At 48.6% G+C, this 14,299-nt stretch overlaps 1 protein-coding gene and 1 pseudogene across 1 annotated transcript; both read left to right on the top strand.

The window, feature by feature from the left end:
* The first annotated feature begins 8,153 nt into the window (after positions 1–8,153).
* On the top strand, positions 8,154–9,468 carry LOC123082716 (LRR receptor-like serine/threonine-protein kinase GHR1; annotated as a pseudogene).
* A 3,303-nt stretch (positions 9,469–12,771) lies between these two features.
* On the top strand, positions 12,772–14,028 carry LOC123082715 (phytosulfokine receptor 2-like). The gene has a single exon (XM_044504984.1). The coding sequence runs from the start codon at positions 12,853–12,855 to the stop codon at positions 13,717–13,719; it is 867 nt and encodes a 288-aa protein (XP_044360919.1). The 5' UTR covers positions 12,772–12,852; the 3' UTR covers positions 13,720–14,028.
* The last annotated feature ends 271 nt before the right edge of the window (positions 14,029–14,299 follow it).

The raw sequence follows: 14,299 nt of genomic DNA, 5'->3' as shown, positions 1-14,299 counted from the left end.
CCGAAGGCTTGGCGCCTCAAGTGCGAAGCCTACTTTCGGGTATGCACGATCAGTCCGGACGCGTGGGTTAGTTGTGCTGCCATGTACTTCACCGAGGGGGCGCTCACCTGGCTGCAATCCTCGCAAGCGCACCTCCACTACCCAGATTGGGGTGAATTTGCCGCTGCCATTTGCACCCAATTTGGGCGAGAAGAATTTCAAAATCTTCTCCGTCAGTTCAACAGGCTTAAGCAAACTGGGACAGTGGCTGAATATGCTGAGCAATTCACGCAAATTATGCATCAACTCTTAGCTCACCACACCTCTTGGGATCCCGCTTTCTTTGTTACTCAGTTTATAGATGGGTTACAGCGCGATATCCGCGCGGCTGTTGTTTTACATCGCCCAAAAACACTGGATACTGCTGTGGATCTTGCATGTTTGCAGGAGGAAGTGGTGGAGACATTCAGGCGAGAGGACAGGCGGCATTCCTTTCCGCCCACGCTGCCGGGGAGCAGCCGTACGGTGCCCTGCACGGCTCTTCCTTTGCCGCTGCCCCCAGCACGACCGAGCGCACCTCCGCCCGAGGCGCGCCAAGAGGATCGTCGCGCCTCCGACAGCACCAGGCCGGCGACAAGCGACGACAAGCTGGCAGCTCTTCGTGCCTATCGACGCGCCAAGGGTCTCTGCTTCATGTGCGGTGAACGGTGGGGGCGCGACCACCGTTGTGCACCCACGGTGTAGCTTCATGTAGTGGAGGAGCTCCTGGAAATGTTTCAAGCTCAGACTACAGACAGTACAACCGAGGAATCCACTGCGGCCGAGGCTGATTGCTGCGTGTTGTCTAAAGAAGCCCTGGAAGGTGCTGAATCAGCCACAACCATGCGGCTCCATGGCTGGGTTCAGAAGCGAGAAGTGCTCATGCTCGTGGATTCTGGATCATCGCACAGTTTCGTCAGCTCAGGGTTGGCAGCACAATTGCAAGGTGTTCGGCAAGCTCGTCATCCTTTGTCAGTGCGAGTCGCCAATGGGGGAGTGCTTCGCTGTGAACAGGAGATACCTGCCTGTTCTTGGCGCTCCCAAGGGGTTCAGTTTTCTACAAATCTCAAGGTCCTGCCACTGGGGTGTTATGATGTGATCTTAGGCATCGATTGGCTCGTGCGTCACAGCCCCATGAAGGTTCATTGGCTTCAGAAAACCATGGATTTCGAATATGAAGGCAAACAAGTTCACCTCAGCGGTGCTCAAGCGGATGTCACTCAGTGTCAGCAGATCGCGGGCCGCGAACTGCGTGAACTCCTGGATCAGAAGGCCGTGACCCGAGTGGTGCAACTCTGTGCTCTCACTGACGACATGGAAACACCACCTATTCCACCCGAAGTTGCTGAACTCTTGGAACAATATGCGGTGCTTTTTGAGGAACCCAACAGCCTGCCTCCTCAACGCTCGTTCGACCACGCCATTCCACTGGTGCCTGGACCTCGGCCAGTTAACCTCAGACCATACAGGCACAACCCAGCGCAGAAGGACGAAGTGGAACGTCAGGTCTCAGAAATTCTCGCCCAGGGGATAATCCAACCCAGCTCCAGCCCGTTCGCATCTCCGGTTCTTTTGGTGTAGAAAAAGGACCTTACCTGGCGATTTTGTGTAGACTATCGGCATCTCAATGCAGTCACTGTCAAGAATCGCTACCCTCTGCCTGTGATTGAAGAACTTCTTGACGAGCTAGCAGGGTCACGGTTCTTTACAGCTTGGATCTAAGGGCAGGTTACCACCAGATTCGCATGCGACCGGAGGATGAGCATAAAACAGCGTTTAAAACCCACCACGGGCACTTTGAATTCAAAGTAATGCCGTACGGTGTCAGAGCGGGTCCGTCAACTTTCCAAGGGGGCATGCACATTGTGTTACACCCACTGGTTCGTCATGGGGTGCTGGTCTTTATCGACGATATTCTGGTGCACAGTCGTGACATGGACACTCATGTGCATCTTCTTCGTCAAGTGTTCCAACGCCTGCAAGAACACGGCCTGAAAGTGAAGCGCAGCAAGTGTTTTTTTGCCCGTACACAACTCAGATATTTGGGGCATGAAATCAGCGCCGAGGGTGTCCGAACTGACCAAAGGAACATCACTGCAGTGCAGCAATGGCCCGTACCAACCAATGTCAAAGAAGTTCGTGGGTTTCTGGGCCTTGCGGGTTATTACCGCAAGTTCGTCCGAGGCTTCGCAGTCACCAGTCGCCCACTGACCGATCTGCTCAAGAAAGGGGTAGTTTTTCGCTGGACAGAGCTGGAGGATGGCGCCTTTCGCGTTCTGCAGCATGCCTTGGTCACTGCCCCAGTGCTGGCACTGCCTGATTTCACGAAGACCTTCGAGCTCGAGACCGATGCTTCGGACTTGGGAATTGGCGCAGTTCTCTCCCAGGACAAGCACCCGATCGCGTTTCTCAGTCGCGCGTTAGGCCTGCGCAACAGACAGCTATCCACCTATGAGAAGGAAGGATTGGCCATTCTTATGGCCGTGGACCATTGGCGTGCATACCTGCAAAACGATGAGTTCATTATTCACACGGACCAGCGCAGCCTCATCCATCTCGAAGATCAGTGGTTGGCCACGCCATGGCAGCAGAAGATCATGGCCAAGCTGTTCGAGTTACGTTACCGCATCGTCTACAAGAAGGGCATCGACAACCGGGCTGCTGATGCTTTGTCTCGCAAACCAGGGCCACCCCAAGGCGACCTCGCAGCCATCACCACCGCAGTACCGGCATGGCTGGAAGCTGTTCAGCAAGGATACGTGGAGGATCCAACAGCACAGAAGCTTCTCACATGCCTGGCGACCTCGACAGGTGATCTGGATGGGTTTCATTTGCAGAATGGAATCATCAAGCAACACGGGCGAATTTGGCTTGGCGACAACGTGGAGTTGCAGAAGCAAGTGCTGTCTGCCTTGCATGCTGGAGCAATCGGAGGCCACTCGGGGTTCAATGCCACATACCGCCGGGTGCGCCGGCTATTCACTTGGCCAGGCCATAAGCACCATGTCAAGATCTTTGTGGAAGCGTGCCAAATTTGCAAGCAAGCAAAACCGGAGCGGGTGCGATATCCCGGGCTACTCGAGCCGCTACCAGTACCAACCCAGGCGTGGCAACTCATCACTATGGACTTCGTGGAGGGCTTGCCTCGTTCCTCTGGATGCAATTCCATCCTTGTCGTCGTGGATAAATTCTCACGGTATGCCCATTTCATAGCCCTGTAGCACCCTTTCACTGCGTTCCAAGTGGCTCAGGCCTTTGTTGCTAACATTTACAAATTGCATGGCCTGCCGGAGTCAATCGTCTCGGATCGCGACCCGATCTTCACAAGCACCCTCTGGAAGGAGTTGTTTCGGCTTACGCACACCCAGCTCCGCATGAGTACAGCACGACACCCGCAGACGGACGGGCAAACAGAGCGGGTCAATCAGTGCCTGGAGACATTCCTTCACTGTTTCGTCAATGCATGCCCAACCAAATGGTGCGTCTGGCTTCCACTAGCGGAGTTCTGGTACAACACTTCGCCGCACTCGGCCCTGGGTACGTCTCCTTTTGAGGTCCTCTATGGCCATGCCCCTCGTCATTTCGGCATCGTCGATCCGGTGGCATGTACTTCTCCAGACCTGGCAGACTGGCTTCAAGACAGGGCGCAGATGACATCACTCATCCACCAACATCTGTTGCGTGCACGACAGCAGATGAAGGACTCAGCAGACAAGCGCCGCTCTGATCGCACCTTCGCTGTTGACGACTGGGTTTTCCTCAAATTGCAACCCTACGTGCAGCGTTCGGTGGCCACCCGTGCTAATCAAAAGTTGGCATTTCGCTACTTCGGCCCGTACCAGGTTGTCCAGCGCATTGGTGCCGTCGCATACAAGTTTCGCCTACCGGAGTCCAGCACCATGCATCCAGTCTTCCACGTCTCCCAGCTCCGTCAAGCGCTACTGCCCACGGAGCAGGCGCAAGTTCAACTGCCAGCAGCAGCGGCTTCAAGTCCGGTGCCGGAAGAGATCCTACAGGACCGTCAAGTCCAGCGGGGCGGCACTCAGGTACCACAGGTCCTGGTACGGTGGACAGATCAACCATCTGAACTTGCAACTTGGGAAGATCGCATGGAGCTGCTGCAACACTTTCCGAGGGCGCCAGCTTGGGGACAAGCTGTGTCTCATGGAGGGGGGGATGTCACGGCCCCTGACATGGCGACCCCACCGACTGCAACCAAGACAGCTTCTGTTGGGCTGGAACGACCTCGCCGACAGCCCAAGCCCAACAGTCGCTTCCTGGCCCAAGTGTGGGATACCACGGGCAGGGTTAAAGGGAGACCGAGCCCTCCTGCGTGAGGTGGCGATTAACTAGTTGTATCTGGCGGCGGCTACCTTCCCGATTTCCTTCCTTCCCTCTCAGGAACCCTAGCTCTCGATCGATTCTGTACCAAATCCTGTATCTGTGCGGAAATTGACTAGCGGGAGCGTAACAACTATATGCGAAGAGAAAGCATTCCTAGATAGCTCATGGCCTACAAACCTGAACCTTATCAGAACCAAACAACATAGTATATAATATTGCATTCTACATGTATATAGTTGACAACGTTGTTGCCGAGAAGCCGCCGTTCTGCATTGTTTTCACTACTTGCATGCTGCTGTTCAAGTATCAAACCCTACATGAAAGCATCAGGTATCTGTGGGAGCTTGCAGTGTCCATGACAATCTCTTATCACCACCCATGTTCATAATTAATCAACATCATACCTTCAACTGGTTTTCTCCATGGGACTTGTTTGTTTCACTGTTTTTCGGTCGGTACCATGATTATGGTACTATATCCAAAACCTTTACTGTCACCCCTCATCGGTTGTACCACGTCATCTCACCGTTTGCAACATCCTTCATTGATAGTTGTAGCATTTCAGATAGAACGGTTGTAGCATTTATTGTTGTTGCTTGCAATGCCGTCGCAACATTTTTTGTCGCCGTTTGTAGCATCCAGCCGTGCTGCTTGTAGCAAAAAAAACACGCTAACGTCACTTGATTGAGACTTCGTTAAGTCTCCATCGACTGAGTTCTAGACACACCCTTTAGTTAGGCTGGATTTTTTTCCGTCCATATTTATTAGCAAACCGTGTTTTTTCAGTAGGCCTCTCATGGAAGAGGCGATTAGATGATGGTCTAGCTACCCTTGGCCGCCGGCGCCACCGCCGCTGGTTCCTCTGCCCTCCACAAGCCGTTGCGGCGGCTGGAGAGTGGGGGAATCTCAGATCAGATGTCCGGTCCCCGTAGGGTCTTTGAGTTATTCATCTTCGGTGTAGGGGCATCGGAGGTGACAAGAATAAAGGTCCTTCTGCCCGCCCCAAATCGGTGTTCTTCCTCGGAAGATTGTTGATGGGCTGGAGTTTGGAGTCGATCGTTGGGCTTAGGTCCGGCATGATAAGTGTCGATCTATGGCGGCGACATCCTGTGGAGGGGATGGTGTCACAACATATTGGTGTCCTCAAGTTCCGCCTGCGTCTGATGAAGCTCAGCCAGCTACGGCTTCGTCGGGGAACTTGCGAGTTTGGTGTCCCTCCCCTCTGTCGGGATGGAGATAGGATTAATATCCCAGGCCTTCTCGGTTCTGGCCAATGATCTCGAGAGATCATGGTTGTCAGCATCTTCTGGTTTACATCGACGACTTCCCAACCGTGCTGCTACAAGCACCTTGGTTTTTTCAAGCTTTGTCCGGCACGAGCTTTGCTACGTCAGAAGCCCAGAGGCGGCATCAAGCTCTGCTCACGGTGCGCCGTTGAGGGCTGCAGAAGGAAGATGGTGCTGCAATTTTCAAGTCCGGAGTACAAGTTGCACTACCCAATGGTACACTGCTTGTGGAGACTACATGTATGTTTTTTTTGTTGGGTGAAAGAGAGTTTTATTCCATAGAAACAAAGTTACAATCAACTGGCAAAAGCTCAGTGATACAAGATGGATAATTCTATAGCTAACAAGCCGTGATACACTGTAACCTCCCAAAGTTTGCCACGCAATCTGCTACTCTGTTTTGGCTTCTAGAAATCCGATCCAAAATATCCGGGGCCAATGAAGAAAGAACCATAGAGGAATAGACTGGATTACCAGCTGTAGGGTTGATCGCTCCATGGTGATAGTAAGACCTTCTCTCAACGCATGTAGTTCCGCTTCAAGCTTATCGTTACAGAAGAAAAGGTAACGCGTAGGCTGCAAAGATCGGTCCACCATCTGAGTTTCTTAGGATCAGCCCTGAACTCGCGGTTCCATCAAAGTAAAATGAGCCGTCGATCGACAAGGCGACTTGCCCAGCAGCCGGAACAGGCCATGGATTAGATTGTGAAAACGTTTTATTCCTCTGTTCAGGTGTGAACTCATACTCCACCATCTTTCCTTTTATCATCTCCTCTACGCTATACTTCTTTACCATGTAGCACGTCCGTCCTCAAATTCCTGATTCTCAATGTCAGGTGCGCGCGAAACGTACGGGACACACTGGTGCGGTCGGGCTCGTCGGGCGCGTCGGGTGCGCGCGGGACGTGCGGGACACACTGGTGCGGTCGGACTCGTCGGGCGCGTCAAGTGTGCGCCGGACGTGCGGGACGCAGCGGAAGCCGTGGCAAAGTGCGTGCGTGGTGTAGTGTGTGTGTGCTCGTGGCTGTAGCGTGTGTGCGTGCGTCGCGTAGCTGGGCGTGAATTAGTGGCCGGTTGGGGTGGCCGGGTCATGCGTGCATGCATTAGATGGATAAGCTAGATGTGTGGGTGTGCCGGCGAAGTAAGTGGGTGTGCATGCGTGCGGTTAGTTAGTGTGTACGTGCGCACGGAAACTTGGGGGCTGCGTTGCTGTGCCACTACAAAGCCATGGCCACTTGTGTGTTTTCAGATTGGAGTTTGGTGCTCTTGGAACAGTAACGGGGCTGCGTGGTGCGGCCCGGTGAAACTCCTGGGTATTCTGCTCTTTCTTCTATCTCTAGTTCTGAGTGAGAGAGAGAGAGAGCTGCAACAACATGTACAACACCTAAAATTTTCAACACTAAATTCGAAATACATAAAAGGATACAAAAAGACAATTCCAATATGAATAGTATCACAAGACCAAAGCTAAAATGTCCCTATTCACATTTGAATTCGTCTCTTTTAGTATCTATATGTGTATTTTGAGTTCGAGGTTAAAAAATTAGGGGTTCTAAACACCTATCCTGTGAACAGCCACGATTTCTATTTTGAAATTTGCGGATACTTCAAAATTTGAGTTTTGTGACATTGGAGCATGGTAGCACCTAAGCCATGGAACAGCTGATATCCTCTTGATCTTGTATACTGCCAGAGTGGACATGTTAATTCCCAATAGAACTCCGTAGGATCTTCCATGCGGTGGATGACAATGCCGCACAAAATTTAATCCCCACTAAGGTAACAATTTCGCATGTGATTGGGAGTAGATCATATCATGTATTTTCACTAATTGCATGATGCATTACTTTGAAATTATATTATAGGGTAATTTCAAATTTATAGTGAATTTGGTGCTTGCTAATTAATTACCTTAGGCTGGTGCCAATGAATGGTCTCTTCCGGGTCATTCCATGTCATCCAAATTATCTAGATCTAGGTTGGTGTCGTTTCTTTTGACGTGTGCATATTAAGATCTTCCAAGGATATTTTTGTGTCCCTCTTTCCCTATGTGCACTGGATCTGTAGCCTCACGGGATCACTCCAGCTCAGCCCCGGTCCTACATGGCAGCTTCGTCTCCAGATCTTCCTCTCTTTTGACGTCTCACTCTGAATTATTACCCTGCCTAGGCATGGCATTGCTGACAAGAGCGGTCTCTGTGCTTGCATACGGCAATATCCTCTCTCTTATTTAATTACCTCACCAGCTCGGCGCTGATCCTACATGGCAGCTGACGATAAGCACTAAGGGACTCGAAGAAGTTTAAATTGAGTAGGAGTAGCAGCAGCTTGAGTCCATAGATTTCAGTCGACACATAACAACAAAAACCAAGTTTGAATTGGAAGGCAGTTGTGGGCCTTGCGGCCACGGACGAACAGTACTGATCACTTGCAACAGATGCGCGCGCGCACACACACTATAAGATAACATGCACCACCCAAGGAGTTTTTGCCAAGAGCACTTGTGAATCACTTGCATCCCAAACAAGTTTTCTTACCGATAGTTGTTGTGTTTGTGTAGACATAGCATACTTCAGCTGAATCCATGGCGAAATGCTGGCTGCTGCTCCACTTCTTGGCGTTCGTCTTGCCGGCGGCGAGCGCTACGACGTGCCACTCCGATGACCTCCGCGCGTTGCGGGGCTTCGCCGGGAACCTCAGTGGTGGTGGCGTGCTCCTACGCACCACGTGGTCTGGCGCCTTGTGCTGCGGCTGGGAAGGTGTCGGCTGTGACGGCCAAAGTGGACGTGTCACGGCGCTGTTGCTCCCGGGGCGCGGACTTGCGGGGCCCATCCCAGGAGCATCATTGGCGGGCCTTGTGCAGCTGGAGGAGCTCAACCTATCCAATAACCAACTGATTGGCACCATCCCATCGTGGATTGGTGAGCTTGATCACCTTCGCTATTTGGATCTCTCCGGTAATTCATTGGTTGGCGAGGTACCCAAGAGTTTGATAAATCTCCAGGGCCTCGCCACCATTGGTCGTTTACTGGGTATGGCTTTCACTAGCATGCCGTTGCATATGATGCGTAACAGAAGAACACTCCAACAACAACGACCAAATATCATATCTGGGACCAACAACAAAGTCCGGTCTGGTAGAACCAACGTTCTATCCGGGAATGACATGCACTGTCATATTTGGAAGCAGCAACACTGTGGCTGGGATCAACAATACCATCACAACTGGGAGCGACAATACCGTAACGGGTAGCAACCATATCGTATCTAGGAGCAAACATATCGTAACTGACAACAAAGATGTTGTTTCCGGGATTGACAATAATGTATCCGGGAGCTTCCACACCGTATCCGGGAGTCACAATACTGTATCCGGGAGCAACAATACCGTATCTGGAAGCAACCATGTTGTGTCTGGGAGCAACAAAGTCGTGACAGGAGGTTAATGATTTGTCCATCAGTGTAGCTCACAATCAATTGGCCATGCCAATTGTGTTATGTAACTCCATGGATATAGCATCCTTTTCCTACTTTAAATAAAATTTCCAGAAATTATCTTACATACTTGCTTACATTAATATCAGTTGCAACGATTTTGGTGTTTTCTTCTTTGGGGCGATGATTTCTTACACATGTCTTGAACGTAAATGCCTTAAGTTCTACATCGACAACTACTCAGTCACTGCTTCTTGGCTACACTGGATGGAGGCCCAGAGGCAGGAATGACCTTTGCTCACGACGCACCGCGAGTGGATGTGGGAGGAAGAAGATTCGACACCGCCAATGACTTCGATTTTTTTTCAATCTCAATAACGGTGTTTTTAAGGGTATATACTACTTATTATGTGATATTTAACCTTTTGAGAAAAATAATATATTTCAATTTCAATAAGGGTGTTTTTCAAATAATTTTTCAAATTTCCGTAAATTATATACTGCATACATGCATAAACATCTGCATGTATGTGTGCGTGTTGAAGTATATTTTAAAAACTTTAAATATCATGGTAGATATTTCTAAAGCAATCACTCTGACAAATATCTTATGGACATGACTATTTGCATAACGTTCCAACCAACCAGTCTATACCCACCCATACTGATATAACAAATATCTGGTGCATCATCATCCAAATCCGTGATTCTTATCCAGCACTTCATCATGATACCTTATGTGGGGAAACATAATAGACGACCATGTGTTCAGTGTTCTTGATTGGTGCAAGGTGAATGCATCTAGATACCTTATGAAAGGAAAGATGGTAAGGTGGTTCTTAACTATACTAGCTAGCTTCATGTTGTCAGACTTAACTTTCAGCATCGGTGGAATGGTTTAGATGACTTTAGGAGTTCTCTAAACCCAGCTATCATTTTGGGATTGGTGTGTCTTGCAAGTTATATTAAAGGTGCCCATAAAGACATAATGTGCTGGTATGATTTCCATATTTTTGTTACACATTAAACCCCTTATGTTATGTCATGGCTTCCTTTCAGAAAATTAGGAGGGGGAGGAGGATGTTCAGACCACAAAGTTTCCCAAGAGTGCGGTGGATTACAACTATTTGTTTTGAAGGAGGGTGACCCCCGGCCTCTGCATCTGGGCGATGCATGCAACCAATTTATTAATTATTCACAAAACCTTACAAAGTAATACATCAATATGTTTGAAGCCGTCATCTTGGCAACATCTGTCACTACTCCAATCCATTGATGAAGGGGTGCAGAAAGTGTCAGCCGAACACCCATACCTCTCACCTAAGCCTAACATCTAAATCCGGAGGCCCCAACCAAGCCACATACCAGGTTTGCGGCACAAACCGGTCTGACGCACTCTCATAGGTCGTCGCCACCGTCTTCCATTGATCCATCTTCAGAGCAGATACTAACGCATCGACCTTGCCAGGACTGTTGTTGACGCCACCACGGCGCCAGACAACACGTCCTCCCTACGCGCATCCATCATCACACATCTGTCGCCCAGGCTCTGCCATGCCACGCCGCCAAGACTCCATGTCGTCGATGCGTCACATGGAACTCCGCTCCACCACAGGTCCATCGAACATATGCATACCTCAAAGAATGACTCCTCTCAAGGTGGATTTCAACTATTAGTAACTACATTAGTTTCTACAGTTTATTTTTACATATTTCACTGGTCATGTACTCACAACAGTTGGGTCAACTGTTGTTACATGTAGAATCTCATGTGGATGTTGCTATTTTGGTGTATGGGGAATGGAGATGGATCATAGGTGGTATTCTCATGTGGATGTTGCTATTTTGGTGTATGGGGCATGGAGATGGATCATAGGTGGTGTTCTCATGTGGATGTTTCTATATTTTTCGTTGGATGTATAAGAACTTTGTCTCTGTGTCATTATTGTCATTTACCCATTTAAGTCATGTGTTTATGTTATTGCGGTAGAACCTAAATGTATCCCTTTAATTTTAGGCATGTGAGATATCTATCCTTTTCCCAGCCCTATTATCATCTAACAAATATATCTCCTCTCTACTTCTCTGTTTGAATGGAAAGAGGCTATAGTAGCCAGCTTTATCTTGTTACTGGTTCGATTTCTACACTTTTCATATGAAAATATAATCATTTTACTTTACTATGACCGTTTCTAGAAATATGTTCAACATACTTTACCACCATCATTTTACTTTTCATATGAAAATACAAGTTCAACATACGTCCTTAGTTTGCTTTCAAAAGCGGAAAAACATAGCCCCTAGATCGCTCCTGAACAACTGCCCCTTAGATGCTCATGAGCCGGACCAAGCAGGAGCTAAGTTCGAGTCAAGTTGGTTCTATCGGCTCATCACAACTTTCTAACTAGCTCAGCTCGGTCCACCAAAGTCCAACACAGCTCACCTCGCGTCCAGCCCTATCAAAGGATATGACTGCCAGGAAAAGGAATTTGCATCCAGCTGATGCTGCATTTGATATCTTGCAAAGAAGAAAAGATCTCCATTTGGGAAGACATTTAGGTGGACCTAGAATCGTCAGGCACATAGTAAAGGGGGTTGTGCTCGGCCATCTCGATCGCAGAAGATACATGCATATAGTGCAGGACGCAGACTCGTGTGTGAGGGTTGCCAAAGGAGGTTTGGCTGTGAGGGGTGTCATTGAGGAGAACGTCCGTTGAAGGGAGGCTATTAGCTAAACTACAAGTTTATTTACCTAGCTCTCACCGTATGGACAGTTAGGTACACCTCATCTAGATATTCAGTGATACCTTATCTAGTGAGTAGTAGGTACTCCATCTCCACAGGTCACAAGAGAAACTGCAGCTTCTTTGTAGCTGGTACAGACATGTGAACACTAGCTAGTAGGTTCACTAAATAGCGTCCCGCGTACATGATTGATTGGTATTTTGTCTCTTGATAGTGATACTTCTGGTGGCATTCATCAAGTAGATTTCTCGTTCTCTGCACTTTCTGTCTTAAGCGGAGAGTTCAGTGCATTTCAAGTACCTTAACTGCTGCAAGTTGAAGTACATAAAAGAGTACACATTCGAAAAAAAACAAAGTACACAAATATACATGGAAAAGCACACGATTATTCCCTTTTTGGTTGCCCAGAGTAAACAAGCTTTGGGGGTTAATACATGGAATATATTTGGTCCGTTGCTTAGTTTCTTTTCTCACACCTAACTTATATTGGGATAGTTCAAGAGAGAAGCAACTACCAGTTCCTTCCTGACACAGCTCATAGCTTAGTTTTCCCACGCACAACTTATACCTTATCCAGTGGCAGTGAGATGGCGGTTGTTAAGGCAGTCTACCAAATTCAAGTATCTTATGCTGTAGACAATAAATTGGAACTATAGCAGCTGACCACAAGCAATTATGTACTATAGAAGTTTGAATTGAGTAGCGGAAGTTGCCAACTTTAGTCCACGGCTTTCAGTCGGCAGACAACAACAAAAATCAAGTTTGAATTGGGAGGCAGACGTGGGCCTTGTTACCGCGGACTATGGGTACTGAACCACTTGTAACGCATGCTTACAAACACACGCACACACACACACACACACACACACACACACACACACACACACACACACACACTATAAGACAACATGCACCACCCAAGCAGTTTTTGCCAAGAGCACTTGTGAATTACTTCCATCCCAAAGAAGGTTTCTTACAAAGAGTTGTTCTGTTTGTGGATACATAGCATACCACAGCTTAATCCATGGCGAAATGCTGGCTAGTGCTCCTCTGCTTGGTGTTCCTCCTGCCGGCGACGAGCGCGACGTCGTGCCACGCCGACGACCTCTGCACTCTGCGGGACTTTGCCCGGAACCTCACCGGCGGTGGCGTCATCCTCCGTGCAGCGTGGTCCGGAACCACGTGTTGTGGCTGGGAAGGTGTGAACTGCGACGGCGTAAGTGGACGCGTCACGGCGCTGCGGCTCCCCGGGCGCGGCCTTGCAGGACCCATTGCAGGAGCATCCTTGGCAGGCCTGGCATGGCTGGAGGAGCTCAACCTTGCCAACAACAGACTGATCGGCACCATTCCATCGTGGATTGGTGAGCTTGACCACCTTCGTTACTTGGATCTCTCGGATAATTCATTGATTGGCGAGGTACCCAAGAGTTTGATACGGTTCAAGGGCATCGCCATCGCTGGTCGTTCACTGGGTAAGGCTTTCACTAACATGCCATTGTATGTGAAGCGTAATAGAAGAACACTCCAACAACAACCTCAACCAAATACGATATCAGGGACCAACAATACCGTCAGATCTGGGAGCACCAATGTTGTTTCTGGGAATGACAACACTGTCATATCTGGGAACAACAACAGTGTGTCAGGGAGTAACAACACTATCGTAACCGGGAGTGACAATACCGTAGTTGGAAGCAACCATGTCGTATCTGGGAACAAGCATGTCATAACTGACAACAACAATGCCGTATCCGGAAACGACAATAATGTATCCGGGAGCTTCCATACGGTATCCGGGAGCCGCAATACAGTATCTGGGAGCAACAATACCGTATCTGGAAGCAACCATGTCGTGTCTGGGAGCAACAAAGTCGTAACAGGAGATGAATGATCTATAAGCGGATTAGTTCCATCTTCCATGATGGAGCTAACGTCCGTGTCCAAGTTCAGTATATCTCACAATCAGTTGGTTGGGCCAATCATGTTATGTAACTTCATGGATCTATATAGTATCATTTTCCTACTTTCAATGAAATTTCCCAAAAATGTCTTACATACACGCTGACCCGAATATCAACGGGCGGCTTGCAGCTGATGTAGACCAAGTGTATTTTCTTATGAACTTGGTTCGTGAATGTCAAGATGGGCATATTATTCTATCTCTTGTATTCTCTATGATGTGTTAATTTCCTACTTTAAATAAAATTTCCAGAAATTATCTTACATACTTGCTGAAAACAATATCAATGGCGGCTTGCAGCTAATGTATACCAACCATGTTTTCTTATGTACAAATTTGCCGTGGATGTATCCAGAAATTTGCCGTGGATATATGCATGTCATGTGTTCTATTCTCTGTGATTTATGATGTTGTTGTATCCTGGTAGGGCATTTGGACTCTAGATCACATAGTGAATTATAAATGCTTAATCTATAGACACTTCTCTTGTGCAAGTGTAAATGTTAGATGT

Source organism: Triticum aestivum, chromosome 4A (assembly GCF_018294505.1).
Source record: "Triticum aestivum cultivar Chinese Spring chromosome 4A, IWGSC CS RefSeq v2.1, whole genome shotgun sequence".
NCBI classification, from domain to species: domain Eukaryota; kingdom Viridiplantae; phylum Streptophyta; class Magnoliopsida; order Poales; family Poaceae; genus Triticum; species Triticum aestivum.
This window is presented reverse-complemented; position numbering and strand designations above follow the sequence as displayed.

What these genes read in the sequence shown, in the direction of transcription:
- LOC123082715 (XM_044504984.1), top strand. Translation starts at nt 12,853, where the DNA reads ATGGCGAAATGCTGGCTAGTGCTCCTCTGCTTGGTGTTCCTCCTGCCG.